The sequence below is a fragment of the Oncorhynchus mykiss genome, chromosome 26, assembly GCF_057628025.1.
Source record: "Oncorhynchus mykiss isolate SJ-2025 chromosome 26, ASM5762802v1, whole genome shotgun sequence".
Classification (NCBI taxonomy): domain Eukaryota; kingdom Metazoa; phylum Chordata; class Actinopteri; order Salmoniformes; family Salmonidae; genus Oncorhynchus; species Oncorhynchus mykiss.
Window position 1 is genome coordinate 45,832,501 of NC_143047.1, and position 20,000 is coordinate 45,852,500.

At 46.9% G+C, this 20,000-nt stretch overlaps 1 protein-coding gene across 2 annotated transcripts in view; it reads left to right on the forward strand.

Moving 5' to 3' along the window:
* LOC110517083 (tetraspanin-18B) overlaps window positions 1–20,000 on the forward strand; it is a 62,362-nt gene that overhangs the window by 36,310 nt on the left and 6,052 nt on the right. For both annotated transcript variants that reach the window (XM_090223265.1, XM_090223264.1), the window contains exons 3-7: window positions 7,648–7,743; window positions 13,853–14,047; window positions 15,529–15,603; window positions 16,653–16,751; window positions 19,296–19,475. In XM_090223265.1, the coding sequence (XP_090079391.1) occupies window positions 7,681–7,743; window positions 13,853–14,047; window positions 15,529–15,603; window positions 16,653–16,751; window positions 19,296–19,475 (612 nt within the window). In that variant the 5' untranslated portion in view covers window positions 7,648–7,680. The remainder of the gene's footprint in view (window positions 1–7,647; window positions 7,744–13,852; window positions 14,048–15,528; window positions 15,604–16,652; window positions 16,752–19,295; window positions 19,476–20,000) is intronic.

Below are 20,000 nucleotides of genomic sequence, written 5' to 3' on the forward strand. Positions count from 1 at the left end.
CCTGGTGTTGGGGTATCATGGGGACTGGCTGACCTGGTGGTGGGGTATCATGGGGACCTGCAGAGATTTGCTAAACTCTTTATCTGTTTTATAAATTGATTTGTCCTTTCGTTCATTCATTCTTTCATTCATTCATAAATCTCCTCTTCATCTCTCTTCTCTCAAAACCACCAAATTGAAAGGGTTTTGTTTGTGTACGTTAATTTCTAAGTTACTGCAGATGGGGTTGCCATAAAGACGTGTGGTTTGTGAGGAGGACAGTTAAGTGGTTGTGTCTGTTTTAGAATAGCCTACTCTATTGGGGTGGCAGGTAGCCAAGTGGTTAGAGCGTTGGACTTGTAACCGCAAGGTCATAAGATCAAATCCCAGAGCTGAAAAGTTCTCATTCTGCCCCTGAACAAGGCAGTTATCCCACTGTTCCTAGGCTGTCATCAAAAAAATAAGAATTTGTTCTTAATTGACTTGCCAAGTTAAAACAAGGTTATAAAATAAAATTCCTCAGGTTGACAGAATGACTCTGAAAAACAACAGGCATACACACAGTATGTACAGTACATCTTAAACATTCGGTTTGGTTTGTGTCATGAGGAAACTCTGCTGTCCCCCGTTTTCACTCCCCACAGAGGTTTTTTAAAGAAGATATTTTTACACTGAGAATTAACGGAATAAAGATGGTGAGATAAAGAGAATGAAGAGAGAGATCTGCCGGGGCCTGAACTGTGTCTCTGTGATGTCGGCCCAGAGTCATAAAGCTACTAGAGGTAGACAGAGACACAGACAGTACGGAGACACACAGTACAGAGTTTACCTCAGGAAAACCCCTTCTCTCTGACACAGACAGTACAGAGTTTCCCTCAGGAAAACCCCTTCCCCTCTCTGACACAGACAGCAGTACAGAGTTTACCTCAGGAAAACCTATTCTCCTCTCTGACACAGACAGTGCAGAGTTTACCTCAGGAAAAACCCTTCCCCTCTCTGACACAGACAGCAGTACAGAGTTTACCTCAGGAAAACCCCTTCCCCTCTCTGACACAGACAGCAGTGCAGAGTTTACCTCAGGAAAACCCCTTCTCTCTGACACAGACAGTACAGAGTTTACCTCAGGAAAACCCCTTCCCCTCTCTGACACAGACAGCAGTACAGAGTTTACCTCAGGAAAACCCTGTCTCCTCTCTGACACAGACAGTACAGAGTTTACCTCAGGAAAACCCCTTCCCCTCTCTGACACAGACAGTACAGAGTTTACCTCAGGAAAATCCCTTCCCCTCTCTGACACAGACAGTACAGAGTTTACCTCAGGAAAACCCCGTCTCCTCTCTGACACAGACAGCAGTACAGAGTTTACCTCAGGAAAACCCCTTCCCCTCTCTGACACAGACAGCAGTACAGAGTTTACCTCAGGAAAACCCCTTCCCCTCTCTGACACAGACAGCAGTACAGAGTTTACCTCAGGAAAACCCTGTCTCCTCTCTGACACTGGAGCTGAACCAGAGTCACAAATGGCTCCCTGTTTTCTATAAAGTGCACTACTTTTGACCCCTCCAGGCACCGCTCTTTATAGGGAATAGGGTGCAGGGGCTTTGATGCACTATGTAGGCAGTGAACAGTACACCGTTAACGTGAGGGAATGTAAAAACCTCTCAAATAAAACTCTGATCTGGATCTTATCAGTCGGTGGCCAAAAATATGCCACGCTTGACACTATATAAACCAAACCTTAAACTATAACCCAAATAAACTCTTGAGGAGTTCCAGTATTTCCGTTGCATTCTTCTCCTTGTCTGGCGTAGCACACTTTGACGATTGTTTAATCGTCTTGTTGTTATCATACTGCTCTCAAGGACTGAGAGAGAGAGAGAGAGAGGATCCTTTCATCAGACTAAAGATAGTGGAGGAGGAGGAGGTGGAGGAGGAGGAGGAGGTGGAGCAGATAATGGAGGAGGAGGAGGTGGAGGAGATAGTAGTGAAGGAGGAGGTGGAGGAGGAGGAGGAGGAGGAGGTGGAGCAGATAATGGAGGTGGAGGAGATAGTAGTGAAGGAGGAGGTGGAGGAGGAGGAGGTGGAGCAGATAATGGAGGTGGAGGAGATAGTAGTGAAGGAGGAGGGGGAGGTGCAGATAATGGAGAAGCAGGAGGAGGTGGAGGAGATAGTGGAGGAGGAGGAGGTGGAGCAGATAATGGAGGAGGAGGAGATATTAGTGAAGGAGGACGTGCAGATAATGGAGAAGCAGGAGGAGGTGGCGGAGGAGGATGTGGAGCAGATAATGGAGGAGATAGAAGTGAAGGAGGATGTGGGGCAGATAATGGAGGAGGAGGAGATATTAGTGAAGGAGGAGGTGCAGATAAAGGAGAAGCAGGGGGAGGTGGAGCAGATAATGGAGGAGATCGAAGTGAAGGAGGAGGTGCAGATAATGGAGAAGCAGGGGTAGGTGGAGGAGGAGGATGTGGAGCAGATAATGGAGGAGATAGAAGTGAAGGAGGAGGTGGAGGAAGAAGCAGCTGTGTTCTGATAGATTTTTTAAATATATTTTTTATATATTTTTTTATTTTACCCCTTTTTCTCCCCAACTTCGTGGTATCCAATTGTTTTAGTAGCTACTATCTTGTCTCATCGCTACAACTCCCGTACGGGCTCGGGAGAGACGAAGGTTGAAAGTCATGTGTCCTCCGATACACAACCCAACCAAGCCGCACTGCTTCTTAACACAGCGCGCATCCAGCACCCGGGAAGCCAGCCGCACCAATGTGTCGGAGGAAACACCGTGCACCTGGCAACCTTGGTTAGCGAGCACTGTGCTCGGCCCGCCACAGGAGTCGCTGGTGCGCGATGAGACAAGGATATCCCTACCGGCCAAGCCCTCCCTAACCCGGACGACGCTAGGCCAATTGTGCGTCGCCCCACGGACCTCCCGGTCGCGGGCGGTTACGACAGAGCCTGGGCGCGAACCCAGAGTCTCTGGTGGCACAGCTGGCGCTGCAGTATAGCGCCCTTAACCACTGCGCCAGGCCGTGTTCTGATTGATGAAGGAAATCTGAATCCAATGTTCTCTGTCCTGTGAGATACGCTACACTTCCTCAAACTCCACCGCTAGACACCTCCTAGCCTCCCCCAGCCCCACCGCTAGCCACCTCCTAGCCTCCCCCAGCCCCACCGCTAGCCACCTCCTAGCCTCCCCCAGCCCCTCCTAGCCTCCCCCAGCCCCACCTATTGAGGTGGCTAGCGGTGGGGCTGGGGCAGGCTATGAGGTGGCTAGCGGTGGGACTGGTGGAGGCTAGGAGGTGGCTAGCGGTGGGGCTGGGGCAGGCTATGAGGTGGCTAGCGGTGGGGCTGGTGGAGGCTAGGAGGTGGCTAGCGGTGGGGCTGGGGGAGGCTAGTCGGGCGGGAGGGTGCCAAACATACCCTCATAAAACGGACTATCCTACCAATCATTGACTGACCGATCCTTGGCGATGTCATTTACAAAATAGCCTCCAACACTCTACTCAGCAAACTGGATGTAGTCTATCACAGTGCCATCCTTTTAGTCACCAGAGCCCCATATACTACCCACCTCTGTGACCTGTACGCTCTCGTTGGCTGGTCCTCGCTACATATTCATCGCCAAACCCACTGGCCCAGAGTCATAAAGCTACTAGAGGTAGACAGAGACACAGACAGTACGGAGACACACAGTACAGAGTTTACCTCAGGAAAACCTCTTCCCCTCTCTGACACAGACAGTACAGAGTTTACCTCAGGAAAACCCCTTCCCCTCTCTGACACAGACAGCAGTACAGAGTTTACCTCAGGAAAACCCCTTCCCCTCTCTGACACAGACAGTACAGAGTTTCCCTCAGGAAAACCCCTTCCCCTCTCTGACACAGACAGTACAGAGTTTACCTCAGGAAAACCCCTTCCCCTCTCTGACACAGACAGTACAGAGTTTACCTCAGGAAAACCCCTTCCCCTCTCTGACACAGACAGTACAGAGTTTACCTCAGGAAAACCCTTTCTCCTCTCTGACACAGACAGTACAGAGTTTACCTCAGGAAAACCCCTTCCCCTCTCTGACACAGACAGCAGTACAGAGTTTACCTCAGGAAAACCCCTTCCCCTCTCTGACACAGACAGTACAGAGTTTACCTCAGGAAAACCCCTTCTCCTCTCTGACACAGACAGCAGTACAGAGTTTACCTCAGGAAAACCCCTTCCCCTCTCTGACACAGACAGTACAGAGTTTACCTCAGGAAAACCTATTCTCCTCTCTGACAGAGACAGTACAGAGTTTACCTCAGGAAAACCCCTTCCCCTCTTTTAGTCACCAGAGCCCCATATACTACCCACCTCTGTGACCTGTACGCTCTCGTTGGCTGGTCCTCGCTACATATTCATCGCCAAACCCACTGGCTCCAGGTCATCTATAAGTCTATGCTAGGTAAAGCTCTGCCTTATCTCAGCTCACTGGTCACCATAGCAACACCCACCCGTAGCACGTGCTCCAGCAGGTATATTTCACTGGTCATCCCCAAAGCCCACTCCTCCTTTGGCCGCCTTTCCTTCCAGTTCTCTGCTGCCAATGACTGGAACGAATTGCAAAAATCACTGAAGCTGGAGTCTTATATCTCCCTCTCTAACTTTAAGCATCAGCTGTCAGAGCAGCTTACCGATCACTGTACCTGTAGACTCTGAAGAGGTTTGGTGTGTGTTTCAGTTCGTTTCTGAGCAGATATGAATTTGTTCTTTAACTGACATGCCTAGTTAAATAAAGAGAAATAAATAAATAAATGAGTCTCTGGCTTGGTGAGCACAGCAGAATCTATCAGGGCTAGTGACAAAAACACACACACAAACCACACACTCTATAACATAGGTCTATTGAGCTCTACACACTCCATAACATGGGTCTATTGAGCTCTACACACTCTATAACATGGGTCTATTGAGCTCTACGCACTCTATAACATGGGTCTATTGAGCTCTACGCACTCTATAACATAGGTCTATTGAGCTCTACACACTCTATAACATAGGTCTATTGAGCTCTACACACTCTATAACATGGGTCTATTGAGCTCTACACACTCTATAACATGGGTCTATTGAGCTCTACACACTCCATAACATGGGTCTATTGAGCTCTACACACTCTATAACATGGGTCTATTGAGCTCTACACACTCTATAACATGGGTCTATTGAACTCCACACACTCTATAACATGGGTCTATTGAGCTCTACACACTCTATAACATGGGTCTATTGAGCTCTACACACTCTATAACATGGGTCTATTGAGCTCTACACACTCTATAACATGGGTCTATTGAGCTCTACACACTCTATAACATGGGTCTATTGAGCTCTACACACTCTATAACATGGGTCTATTGAGCTCCACACACTCTATAACATGGGTCTATTGAGCTCTACACCTGAGGGAGGGCCAGTATTGTGCTGTAAACTGCTTTAGGGAACAACAGGATGCAGGACTATTGAATTATACTGGAACTGATGCTCTCTGAGGAGGAGGAGGAGGGGGAGGATAATAGATAGGAGAGGAGGAGAAGAGAGTAGGAGGAGAGGAGAGGAGAAAAGATAAGAGGAGGACAGAGAGGACAGAAGGAGAGGGGGAGGAGAGTAGAGGAGAGAGAGAGGGGGGGGAGAAGAGAGGAGGATGAGAGAGGAATGAGAGGAATGAGAGGAGAGGAGAAAATGGAGGAGGAGGACAGAGAGGACAGAAGGAAAGGAGGAGAGATGGAGGAGAGTAGAGGAGAGAGAGAGGGGGAGAAGAGAGGAGGATGAGAGAGGAATGAGACGAGAGGAGAAAAGGGAGGAGGAGGACAGAGAGGACAGAAGGAAAGGAGGAGAGATGGAGGAGAGTAGAGGAGAGAGAGAGAGGGGGGGAAGAGAGGAGGATGAGAGAGGAATGAGAGGAGAGGAGAAAATGGAGGACAGAGAGGACAGAAGGACAGGAGGAGAGATGGAGGAGAGTAGAGGAGAGAGACAGGGGGAGATAGTGAAGGGAATTATTTCTGTCCATCTTCTATTTGGCAGTGTGAAATCGTCCAGCTGCCCCTAGTCCTATTTTAAACAGGAACCACAGCTGCAGAGTGGGACACTGGAGTTCTGTGCAATGTGTGTGTGTGTGTGTGTGTGTGTGTGTGCGTGTGTGCGTGCGTGCGTGCGTTTGTCCATGTGTTGATGTGTTTCTCTCTCTCTTTGTGTGTGTGTTGATGTGTGTGTGTGTGTTTCTCTCTCTCTTTGTGTGTGTTTCTCTCTCTCTTTGTGTGTGTTTCTCTCTCTCTTTGTGTGTGTTTCTCTCTCTCTCTCTTTGTGTGTGTGTGTGTTTCTCTCTCTCTTTGTGTGTGTGTGTGTTTCTCTCTCTTTGTGTGTGTGTGTGTGTTTCTCCATGTGTTGATGTGTGTGTGTGTGTTTCTCTCTCTCTAAGGTCAGACAGACAGCACACTGCCTATCTAAGTGATGTCAGACAGACAGCACACTGCCTATCTAAGTGATGAGGTCAGACAGACTGCACACTGCCTATCTAACGTCAGACAGACAGCACGCTGCCTATCTAAGTGATGAGGTCAGACAGACAGCACACTGCCTATCTAAGTGATGAGGTCAGACAGACAGCACACTGCCTATCTAAGTGACGAGGTCAGACAGACAGCACACTGCCTATCTAAGTGACGAGGTCAGACAGACAGCACACTGCCTATCTAAGTGATGAGGTCAGACAGACAGCACACTGCCTATCTAAGTGACGAGGTCAGACAGCACACTGCCTATCTAACGTCAGACAGACAGCACACTGCCTATCTAAGTGACGAGGTCAGACAGACAGCACACTGCCTATCTAAGTGATGAGGTCACCACATAAAACGTCAGTAGTTGCCGGTGAATGTTTTATATTTAGAGAAATGTGTTCCTCAAATCTGGTCCTGGAGATGCACTTCTTGTCCGTCCCCCCCCCCCCCCCCCCCCCCAGACCAACCAATTGCCTGAACTGAAGAACAGACGGACTGGTTTGTGTCGTCTGAACGGTGTCACTGCAGCATGTGAAGTGAGTCAGCTGTGACAGGTGACAGCAGGTGGCGTCGTCCTGGTCAACACCATCATAGCTGGAAGAGACTGTTGGTCCTCATCACACCAGGATCCACTGATTCTGACGAAGTATAACACATCCTCCCACACGGTCCCCACATGACACAAGAGTCGCTCACGAGTCGCTCGGGGACTCAGCCTGGCAGTGACAGGTTCCCACAATCTCTTGGGGACTGACATCTCTCTGCGCTTAGCTTTTACTCTCTCATGTCTGTCCTTGTGTCTCCTTGTTGTGGAAGAGAGGAGACGACGGCTCTTCTCACCTCATTCTCTAAGAGGACGATTTAACTTCTCTAGAGCCCAAAGACCCGTAGGTGAACTGCAGCTCATCCATCCTGGAGACACGCTATGGCATAACCTTATTTTGTTTTATGTTGTACAGGGCTCTATGCTTTTCAGTAATTAACAGGCCTCTCTCTCTGTGTGTGTGTGTGTGTGTGTGTGTGTGTGTGTGTGTGTGTGTGTGTGTGTGTGTGTGTGTGTGTGTGTGTGTGTGTGTGTGTGTGTGTGTCTGTGTCTGTGTCTTTGTGTGTGTGTGTGTGTGTGTGTGTGTTTCTGCAGGGGTCCAGGGAGGCTTCAGCACAGGGAACAGCCATGGAGGGGGACTGTCTCAGCTGTATTAAGTACCTCATGTTCTTCTTCAACTTCCTCATTTTTGTGAGTACATGCTGCTTGCTTTACACTCCTAGTTCTGATGTTCTGCTGTCTGATGTTCTGATGTTCTACTGTCTGATGTTCTACTGTCTGATGTTCTACTGTCTGATGTTCTGCTGTCTGATGTTCTGCTGTCTGATGTTCTGATGTTCTACTGTCTGATGTTCTGATGTTCTGCTGTCTGATGTTCTGATGTTCTGATGTTCTACTGTCTGATGTTCTGATGTTCTGCTGTCTGATGTTCTGCTGTCTGATGTTCTGATGTTCTGATGTTCTGCTGTCTGATGTTCTGATGTTCTGCTGTCTGATGTTCTGCTGTCTGATGTTCTGATGTTCTACTGTCTGATGTTCTGCTGTCTGATGTTCTACTGTCTGATGTCTGATGTTCTGCTGTCTGATGTTCTGCTGTCTGATGTTCTGCTGTCTGATGTTCTGCTGTCTGATGTTCTGTTGTCTGATGTTCTGTTGTCTGATGTTCTGCTGTCTGATGTTCTGTTGTCTGATGTTCTGCTGTCTGATGTTCTGATGTTCTACTGTCTGATGTTCTGCTGTCTGATGTTCTGCTGTCTGATGTTCTGCTGTCTGATGTTCTACTGTCTGATGTTCTGATGTTCTGATGTCTGATGTTCTGCTGTCTGATGTTCTGATGTTCTACTGTCTGATGTTCTGCTGTCTGATGTTCTGCTGTCTGATGTTCTGCTGTCTGATGTTCTACTGTCTGATGTTCTGATGTTCTGATGTCTGATGTTCTGCTGTCTGATGTTCTGATGTTCTGCTGTCTGATGTTCTGCTGTCTGATGTTCGATGTTCTGCTGTCTGATGTTCTGCTGTCTGATGTTCTGATGTTCTGATGTCTGATGTTCTGATGTCTGATGTTCTGCTGTCTGATGTTCTGCTGTCTGATGTTCTGATGTTCTGATGTTCTGCTGTCTGATGTTCTGATGTTATGCTGTCTGATGTCCTGATGTTCTGCTGTCTGATGTTCTGCTGTCTGATGTTCTGATGTTCTGCTGTCTGATGTCCTGCTGTCTGATGTTCTGCTGTCTGATGTTCTGCTGTCTGATGTTGTGCTGTCTGATGTTCTGATGTTCTGCTGTCTGATGTTCTGCTGTCTGATGTCCTGATGTCTGATGTTCTGCTGTCTGATGTTCTGCTGTCTAATGTTCTGCTGTCTGATGTTCTGCTGTCTGATGTTCTGCTGTCTGATGTTTTGATGTTCTACTGTCTGATGTTCTGATTTTCTGCTGTCTGATGTTCTGATGTTCTACTGTCTGATGTTCTACTGTCTGATGTTCTACTGTCTGATGTTCTGCTGTCTGATGTTCTGATGTTCTGATGTTCTGCTGTCTGATGTTCTGATGTTCTGCTGTCTGATGTTCTGCTGTCTGATGTTCTGATGTTCTACTGTCTGATGTTCTGCTGTCTGATGTTCTACTGTCTGATGTCTGATGTTCTGCTGTCTGATGTTCTGCTGTCTGATGTTCTGCTGTCTGATGTTCTGTTGTCTGATGTTCTGTTGTCTGATGTTCTGCTGTCTGATGTTCTGTTGTCTGATGTTCTGCTGTCTGATGTTCTGATGTTCTACTGTCTGATGTTCTGCTGTCTGATGTTCTGCTGTCTGATGTTCTGCTGTCTGATGTTCTACTGTCTGATGTTCTGATGTTCTGATGTCTGATGTTCTGCTGTCTGATGTTCTGATGTTCTGCTGTCTGATGTTCTGATGTTCTGCTGTCTGATGTTCTGATGTTCTGATGTTCTGCTGTCTGATGTTCTGCTGTCTGATGTTCTGCTGTCTGATGTTCTGCTGTCTGATGTTCTGATGTTCTGATGTCTGATGTTCTGATGTCTGAGGTTCTGATGTCTGATGTTCTGCTGTCTGATGTTCTGCTGTCTGATGTCCTGCTGTCTGATGTTCTGCTGTCTGATGTTCTGCTGTCTGATGTTCTGCTGTCTGATGTTCTGATGTTCTGCTGTCTGATGTTCTGATGTTATGCTGTCTGATGTCCTGATGTTCTGCTGTCTGATGTTCTGCTGTCTGATGTTCTGCTGTCTGATGTTCTGCTGTCTGATGTTCTGCTGTCTGATGTTCTGCTGTCTGATGTTCTGCTGTCTGATGTTCTGCTGTTCTACTGTCTGATGTTCTGCTGTCTGATGTTCTGCTGTCTGATGTTCTGATGTTCTACTGTCTGATGTTCTGCTGTCTGATGTTCTACTGTCTGATGTTCTGCTGCCTGATGTTCTGTTGTCTGATGTTCTGGTGTCTGATGTTCTGATGTTCTGCTGTCTGATGTTCTGCTGTCTGATGTTCTGCTGTCTGATGTTCTGCTGTCTGATGTTCTGCTGTCTGATGTTCTTATGTTCTACTGTCTGATGATCTGCTGTCTGATGTTCTGCTGTCTGATGTTCTGATGTTCTACTGTCTGATGTTCTGCTGTCTGATGTTCTACTGTCTGATGTTCTGCTGCCTGATGTTCTGTTGTCTGATGTTCTGGTGTCTGATGTTCTGATGTTCTGCTGTCTGATGTTCTGCTGTCTGATGTTCTGCTGTCTTTTGTTCTGCTGTCTGATGTTCTGCTGTCTGATGTTCTACTGTCTGATGTTCTGATGTTCTGCTGTCTGATGTTCTGCTATCTGATGTTCTGCTGTCTGATGTTTTGATGTTCTACTGTCTGATGTTCTGATGTTCTGCTGTCTGATGTTCTGATGTTCTACTGTCTGATGTTCTGCTGTCTGATGTTCTACTGTCTGATGTTCTGCTGTCTGATGTTCTGATGTTCTGATGTTCTAATGTCTGATGTTCTGATGTTCTGCTGTCTGATGTTCTGCTGTCTGATGTTCTACTGTCTGATGTTCTGCTGTCTGATGTTCTACTGTCTGATGTCTGATGTTCTGCTGTCTGATGTTCTGCTGTCTGATGTTCTGCTGTCTGATGTTCTGCTGTCTGATGTTCTGCTGTCTGATGTTCTGTTGTCTGATGTTCTGCTGTCTGATGTTCTGTTGTCTGATGTTCTGCTGTCTGATGTTCTGATGTTCTACTGTCTGATGTTCTGCTGTCTGATGTTCTGCTGTCTGATGTTTTGCTGTCTGATGTTCTACTGTCTGATGTTCTGATGTTCTGATGTCTGATGTTCTGCTGTCTGATGTTCTACTGTCTGATGTTCTGCTGTCTGATGTTCTGATGTTCTGATGTTCTGCTGTCTGATGTTCTGATGTTCTGCTGTCTGATGTTCTGATGTTCTGATGTTCTGCTGTCTGATGTTCTGCTGTCTGATGTTCTGATGTTCTGATGTTCTGCTGTCTGATGTTCTGCTGTCTGATGTTCTGCTGTCTGATGTTCTGTTGTCTGATGTTCTGCTGTCTGATGTTCTGCTGTCTGATATTTTGATGTTCTACTGTCTGATGTTCTGATGTTCTGCTGTCTGATGTTCTGATGTTCTACTGTCTGATGTTCTGCTGTCTGATGTTCTACTGTCTGATGTTCTGCTGTCTGATGTTCTGATGTTCTGATGTTCTGCTGTCTGATGTTCTGCTGTCTGATGTTCTGATGTTCTGATGTCTGAGGTTCTGATGTCTGATGTTCTGCTGTCTGATGTTCTGCTGTCTGATGTCCTGCTGTCTGATGTTCTGCTGTCTGATGTTCTGCTGTCTGATGTTCTGCTGTCTGATGTTCTGCTGTCTGATGTTCTGATGTTATGCTGTCTGATGTCCTGATGTTCTGCTGTCTGATGTTCTGCTGACTGATGTTCTGATGTTCTGCTGTCTGATGTTCTGCTGTCTGATGTTCTGCTGTCTGATGTTCTGCTGTCTGATGTTCTGCTGTCTGATGTTCTGATGTTCTACTGTCTGATTATCTGCTGTCTGATGTTCTGCTGTCTGATGTTCTGATGTTCTACTGTCTGATGTTCTGCTGTCTGATGTTCTACTGTCTGATGTTCTGCTGCCTGATGTTCTGTTGTCTGATGTTCTGGTGTCTGATGTTCTGATGTTCTGCTGTCTGATGTTCTGCTGTCTGATGTTCTGCTGTCTGATGTTCTGCTGTCTGATGTTCTGCTGTCTGATGTTCTGATGTTCTACTGTCTGATGTTCTGCTGTCTGATGTTCTGCTGTCTGATTTTCTGATGTTCTACTGTCTGATGTTCTGCTGTCTGATGTTCTACTGTCTGATGTTCTGCTGCCTGATGTTCTGTTGTCTGATGTTCTGGTGTCTGATGTTCTGATGTTCTGCTGTCTGATGTTCTGCTGTCTGATGTTCTGCTGTCTTTTGTTCTGCTGTCTGATGTTCTGCTGTCTGATGTTCTGCTGTCTGATGTTCTACTGTCTGATGTTCTGATGTTCTGCTGTCTGATGTTCTGCTGTCTTATGTTCTGCTGTCTGATGTTTTGATGTTCTACTGTCTGATGTTCTGCTGTCTGATGTTCTGATGTTCTACTGTCTGATGTTCTGCTGTCTGATGTTCTACTGTCTGATGTTCTGCTGACTGATGTTCTGATGTTCTGATGTTCTGCTGTCTGATGTTCTGATGTTCTGCTGTCTGATGTTCTGCTGTCTGATGTTCTGATGTTCTACTGTCTGATGTTCTGCTGTCTGATGTTCTACTGTCTGATGTCTGATGTTCTGCTGTCTGATGTTCTGCTGTCTGATGTTCTGCTGTCTGATGTTCTGCTGTCTGATGTTCTGTTGTCTGATGTTCTGTTGTCTGATGTTCTGCTGTCTGATGTTCTGTTGTCTGATGTTCTGCTGTCTGATGTTCTGATGTTCTACTGTCTGATGTTCTGCTGTCTGATGTTCTGCTGTCTGATGTTCTGCTGTCTGATGTTCTACTGTCTGATGTTCTGATGTTCTGATGTCTGATGTTCTGCTGTCTGATGTTCTGATGTTCTGCTGTCTGATGTTCTGATGTTCTGATGTTCTGCTGTCTGATGTTCTGCTGTCTGATGTTCTGATGTTCTGATGTTCTGCTGTCTGATGTTCTGCTGTCTGATGTTCTGCTGTCTGATGTTCTGCTGTCTGATGTTCTGATGTCTGATGTTCTGATGTCTGAGGTTCTGATGTCTGATGTTCTGCTGTCTGATGTTCTGCTGTCTGATGTCCTGCTGTCTGATGTTCTGCTGTCTGATGTTCTGCTGTCTGATGTTCTGCTGTCTGATGTTCTGATGTTCTGCTGTCTGATGTTCTGATGTTCTGCTGTCTGATGTTCTGCTGTCTGATGTTTTGATGTTCTACTGTCTGATGTTCTGTTGTTCTGCTGTCTGATGTTCTGCTGTCTGATGTTCTGCTGTCTGATGTTCTGCTGTCTGATGTTCTGATGTTCTACTGTCTGATGTTCTGCTGTCTGATGTTCTGATGTTCTACTGTCTGATGTTCTTCTGTCTGATGTTCTGCTGCCTGATGTTCTGTTGTCTGATGTTCTGGTGTCTGATGTTCTGATGTTCTGCTGTCTGATGTTCTGCTGTCTGATGTTCTGCTGTCTGATGTTCTGCTGTCTGATGTTCTGCTGTCTGATGTTCTGCTGTCTGATGTCTGATGTTCTGCTGTCTGATGTTCTGTTGTCTGATGTTCTGCTGTCTGATGTTCTGCTGCCTGATGTTCTGTTGTCTGATGTTCTGGTGTCTGATGTTCTGATGTCTGATGTTCTGCTGTCTGATGTTCTGATGTTCTACTGTCTGATGTTCTGCTGTCTGATGTTCTGCTGTCTGATGTTCTGCTGTGTGATGTTCTACTGTCTGATGTTCTGCTGTCTGATGCTACACTGAACAATAATAGAAACGCAACATGTAAAGTGTTGGTCTCATGTTACATCAGCTGAAATAAAAAAAAATCCAGAAAAGTTCCATATGCACAAAAACGCTTATTTTTCTCAAATCTTGTGCACAAATTTGTTTACATCCCTGTTAGTGAGCATTTCTCCTTTGCCAAGATAATCCATCCACCTGCCATGCTTGAGTGACAAGCATCATTAACTTGTGCACACGGTATAGCCTCTCCCAGTTAAATCAGACATCAACTTCCTACTATACTTCCTTCTTCCTGGCTATACTCTGTTCTGATTGGCTGCCTGTGTGTCTCTCCTATTCTGATTGGCTCCCTCTCTCTGTGTGTGTGTGTGGTCCAGTTAGGAGGCTCTTTCCTGCTTGGTGTGGGTGTGTGGGTACTGGTGGACCCTATGGGCTTCAGGGAGATCATAGCAGCCAACCCTCTGCTCTTCACTGGGGTCTACATCATCCTGGCCATGGGGGCAATGCTCTTCCTCCTCGGCTTCCTGGGCTGCTGCGGAGCCATCCGGGAGAACAAGTGTCTGCTCCTCTTTGTAAGTTCAGTGTGTTATAATAGTGCCATAAACATTCCTCTTTGTAAGTTCAGTGTGTTATAATAGTGCTATAAACATTCCTCTTTGTAAGTTCAGTGTGTTATAATAGTGCTATAAACATTCCTCTTTGTAAGTTCAGTGTGTTATAATAGTGCTATAAACATTCCTGGGCTGCTACTCTTATCTAGTTGTCTACTCTACATTACGTTTGGTTAGTTATCTACTCTACATTACGTTTGGTTAGTTATCTACTCTACATTAAGGTTGGTTAGTTATCTACTCTACATTATGTTTGGTTAGTTATCTACTCTACATTATGTTTGGTTAGTTATCTACTCTACATTACGTTTGGTTAGTTATCTACTCTACATTACGTTTGGTTAGTTATCTACTCTACATTATGTTTGGTTAGTTATCTACTCTACATTATGTTTGGTTAGTTATCTACTCTACATTATGTTTGGTTAGTTATCTACTCTACATTATGTTTGGTTAGTTATCTACTCTACATTATGTTTGGTTAGTTATCTACTCTACATTACGTTTGGTTAGTTATCTACTCTACATTATGTCTGGTTAGTTATCTACTCTACATTACGTTTGGTTAGTTATCTACTCTACATTATGTCTGGTTAGTTATCTACTCTACATTATGTTTGGTTAGTTATCTACTCTACATTATGTTTGGTTAGTTATCTACTCTACATTATGTCTGGTTAGTTATCTACTCTACATTATGGTTGGTTAGTTATCTACTCTACATTATGTTTGGTTAGTTATCTACTCTACATTATGTTTGGTTAGTTATCTACTCTACATTATGTTTGGTTAGTTATCTACTCTACATTATGTTTGGTTAGTTATCTACTCTACATTATGTCTGGTTAGTTATCTACTCTACATTATGTTTGGTTTAGCGCTCTTGGCTTGTCAGCATGTCAAATTACACAAAACAGTGCTGGTAATTGGATATCGCTGATAAAACTGCGTGAAAACCAATCAGGTGACAACTATTTCCCTCCTGAACCTTCACCCCGTCTACACTAATCATTATGGTTGGCTATAAGATGTCTCAGCTGGTACCTTGATGCTGTAAAACGCTGGGGTTATTCAGGAAGTACAACGATATGAGAAACAGTGCCACCTAGTGGACTAAATGATGTTGTGTTAATTATTGGTCACTGAAACGGAAGAGATATTTGACTTATTTTTTATTTAACTTTTATTTAACTTGGCAAGTCAGTTTTAGAACAAATTATTATTTTACAATGACTGCCTACCGGGGAACAGTGGGTTAACTGCCTCGTTCAGGGGGCAGAACGACAGATTTGTACCTTGTCAGCTCGATGGGATTCAATCTCTCTGTCTGTATATTGAGTTTTATTTATGAGATTCCATATGTTAGCAGCCATTTTTACCTAAAGTGTTTAGTGAATGGAGTCACTATTCTGATTGTCCCTCTTCTCTCTCCCTCTCCTCAGTTCTTCCTGCTCATCCTGGTCATCTTCCTGGCAGAGTTAGCAGCAGCCATCTTGGCCTTCGTATTCCGGGAGCATGTGAGTGTTTCTCTGTTTCTCTCTCTGATTGGAATCCGGTAACCCCATCAGGACGTTACGCCCGTATTAGGACAGGGTGGACTTACACCATCTGGAATCAGTCCCAGATACAGGTACGCCCATATTAGGACAGGGTGTTCTTACACTATCAGGCATCAGTCCCAGATACAGGTACGCCCGTATTAGGACAGGGTGGACTTACACTATCAGGCATCAGTCCCAGATACAGGTACGCACGTATTAGGACAGGGTGGACTTACACTATCAGGCATCAGTCCCAGATACAGGTACGCCCGTATTAGGACAGGGTGGACTTACACTATCAGGCATCAGTCCCAGATACAGGTACGCCCGTATTAGGACAGGGTGTTCTTACACTATCAGGCATCAGTCCCAGATACAGGTACGCCCGTATTAGGACAGGGTGGACTTACACTATCAGGCATCAGTCCCAGATACAGGTACGCCCGTATTAGGACAGGGTGGACTTACACTATCAGGCATCAATCCCAGATACAGGTACGCCCGTATTAGGACAGGGTGGACTTACACTATCAGGCATCAGTCCCAGATACAGGTACGCCCGTATTAGGACAGGGTGTTCTTACACTATCAGGCATCAGTCCCAGATACAGGTACGCCCGTATTAGGACAGGGTGTTCTTACACTATCAGGCATCAGTCCCAGATACAGGTACGCCCATATTAGGACAGGGTGGACTTACACTATCAGGCATCAGTCCCAGATCGTGAGGGATGCCTTTTACAGGGGTTGCTACGGTAATGGGGTTGTCAAAACAAGCCTGCCGTGGAGACTTTTAACTGAAAGTGCTTTGAGGAATCAGCTACAACAGGGAAACCGTACCGTGGCGTTGCTACGGTAATGGGGTTGTCCAAGCAAACGAACTCACCGTAAAGCCCCTGGTAACGATTCTCAATTAGAATTCTGGCCAAAGGGTTATCGAGACCGTTAGAGGTTGCCGTGGTTTTAAAAGCACGTCGTAAACTGTTCGGTAGAATCCTAAAGACACTATTCTCTTTATTGTGCAGCTCACCAGAGAGAAGTTTACCAGAGATCTGAAGAGACACTACCAGGGACACAACAACACCGACGTCTTCACCTCCACGTGGAACGCCCTCATGACCACCGTAAGAGTCCGGTCAGGGTCCGGGTCCGGTCAGGGTCCGGGTCAGGATTCGGGTCAGTGTCCGGTCAGGGTCAGGGTCCGGTCAGGGTCCGGGTCCGGTCAGGGTCAGGGTGCGGTCAGGGTCCGGGTCCGGGTCCGGTCAGGGTCCGGTCAGGGTACGGTCAGGGTCCAGTCAGGGTCCGGTCAGGGTACGGGTCCGGTCAGGGTCCGGTCAGGGTCCGGGTCCGGTCAGGGTCCGGTCAGGGTCAGGGTCCGGTCAGGGTCCGGTCAGGGTCAGGGTCTGGTCAGGGTCCGGTCAGGGTCCGGTCAGGGTCCGGGTCCGGTCAGGGTCCGGTCAGGGTCAGGGTCCGGTCAGGGTCCGGTCAGGGTCAGGGTCTGGTCAGGGTCAGGGTCTGGTCAGGGTCCGGTCAGGGTCAGGGTCCGGTCAGGGTCCGGTCAGGGTCAGGGTCAGGGTCCGGTCAGGGTCAGGGTCCGGTCAGGGTCCGGTCAGGGTCCGGGTCCGGTCAGGGTCCGGTCAGGGTCCGGTCAGGGTCTGGTCAGGGTCAGGGTCTGGTCAGGGTCCGGTCAGGGTCAGGGTCCGGTCAGGGTCCGGTCAGGGTCAGGGTTCGGTCAGGGTCCGAGTCCGGTCCGGGTCCGGTCAGGGTCCGGGTCCGGTCGGGGTCCGGTCAGGGTCCGGTCAGGGTCCGGTCAGGGTCAGGGTCTGGTCAGGGTCAGGGTCTGGTCAGGGTCCGGTCAGGGTCAGGGTCCGGTCAGGGTCCGGTCAGGGTCAGGGTTCGGTCAGGGTCCGAGTCCGGTCCGGGTCCGGTCAGGGTCCGGGTCCGGTCAGGGTCAGGGTCTGGTCAGGGTCCGGTCAGGGTCCGGTCAGTGTCCGGGTCCGGTCAGGGTCAGGGTCAAGGTCTGGTCAGGGTCCGGTCAGGGTCAGGGTCCGGTCAGGGTCAGGGTCCGGTCAGGGTCAGGGTCCGGTCAGGGTCCGGGTCCGGTCAGGGTCAGGGTCCGGGTCAGGGTCAGGGTCCGGTCCGGGTCAGGGTCCGGTCAGGGTCCAATCAGGGTCCAGAGACAGTCCACTCTGTCCATTATTACTATCAGCCTCATTTCTGTCTGTATAAAACATCCCTATACAGTACTAATCTACCATGTCTCTCTGTCTGTATACAGTACTAATCTACCATGTCTCTCTGTCTGTATACAGTACTAATCTACCATGTCTCTGTCTGTATACAGTACTAATCTACCATGTCTCTCTGTCTGTATACAGTACTAATCTACCATGTCTCTCTGTCTGTATACAGTACTAATCTACCATGTCTCTGTCTGTATACAGTACTAATCTACCATGTCTCTCTGTCTGTATAGAACATCACTATACAGTACTGATCTACCATGTCTCTCTGTCTGTATACAGTACTAATCTACCATGTCTCTCTGTCTGTATAGAACATCACTATACAGTACTAATCTACCATGTCTCTGTCTGTATACAGTACTAATCTACCATGTCTCTCTGTCTGTATACAGTACTAATCTACCATGTCTCTCTGTCTGTATACAGTACTAATCTACCATGTCTCTCTGTCTGTATAAAACATCACTATACAGTACTAATCTACCATGTCTCTGTCTGTATACAGTACTAATCTACCATGTCTCTCTGTCTGTATACAGTACTAATCTACCATGGCTCTCTGTCTGTATAGAACATCACTATACAGTACTAATCTACCATGTCTCTGTCAGTATACAGTACTAATCTACTATGTCTCTCTGTCTGTATACAGTACTAATCTACCATGTCTCTCTGTCTGTATACAGTACTAATCTACCATGGCTCTCTGTCTGTATAGAACATCACTATACAGTACTAATCTACCATGTCTCTGTCTGTATACAGTACTAATCTACCATGTGTCTGTCTGTATACAGTACTAATCTACCATGTCTCTCTGTCTGTATACAGTACTAACCTACCATGTCCCTGTCTGTATACAGTACTAATCTACCATGTCTCTCTGTCTGTATAGAACATCACGATACAGTACTAATCTACCATGGCTCTCTGTCTGTATAGAACATCACTATACAGTACTAATCTACCATGTCTCTGTCTGTATACAGTACTAATCTACCATGTCTCTGTGTGTATACAGTACTAATCTATCATGTCTCTGTCTGTATACAGTACTAATCTACCATGTCTCTGTCTGTATACAGTACTAATCTACCATGTCTCTGTCTGTATAGAACATCACTATACAGTACTAATCTACCATGTCTCTCTGTCTGTATAGAACATCACTATACAGTACTAATCTACCATGTCTCTGTCTGTATACAGTACTAATCTACCATGTCTCTCTGTCTGTATACAGTACTAATCTACCATCTCTGTCTGTATAGAACATCACTATACAGTACTGATCTACCATGTATCTCTGTCTGTATACAGTACTAATCTACCATGTCTCTCTGTCTGTATACAGTACTAATCTACCATGTCTCTCTGTCTGTATACAGTACTAATCTACCATGTCTCTCTATCTCTGTATAGTTTGACTGCTGTGGGGTGAACAGCCCGGATGACTTTGAGGAGAGCCTGTTCAGGCTCCTCAGCCCAGACAAGGTGGTTCCTGGGGTGTGTTGCCAGGGCAACGGTCACCCTGAAAATGCGGTGGATGACCTCAGCAGGGACGAGTGTCTGAGGGGAAACATGGAGCTCCGCTACAACAAGGTAACAAGAAACCTGTCTGTCTTTCTGTCTGTCTGCGTGTGTGTCTGCATGTCTGTCTGTCTCTGTCTGTCTGTCTGTGTGTCGGTCTGTCTGTCTGTCTGTCTGCGTGTGTGTCTGCATGTCTGTCTGTCTGTCTGTCTGTCTGTCTGCGTGTGTGTCTGCATGTCTGTCTGTATGTCTGTCTGCGTGTGTGTCTGCATGTCTGTCTGTCTGTCTGCGTGTGTGTCTGCATGTCTGTCTGTCTGTCTGTCTGCGTGTGTGTCTGCATGTCTGTCTGTCTGTCTGCGGGTCTGTCTGCATGTCTGTCTGTCTGTCTGTCTGTCTGCGTGTGTGTGTGTCTGCATGTCTGTCTGTCTGTCTGTGTGTCTGTCTGTGTGTCGGTCTGTCTGTCTGTCTGCGTGTGTGTCTGCATGTCTGTCTGTCTGTCTGTCTGTCTGCGTGTGTGTCTGTCTGTCTGTCTGTCTGTCTGCGTGTCTGTCTGCATGTCTGTCTGTCTGTCTGCGTGTGTGTGTGTCTGCATGTCTG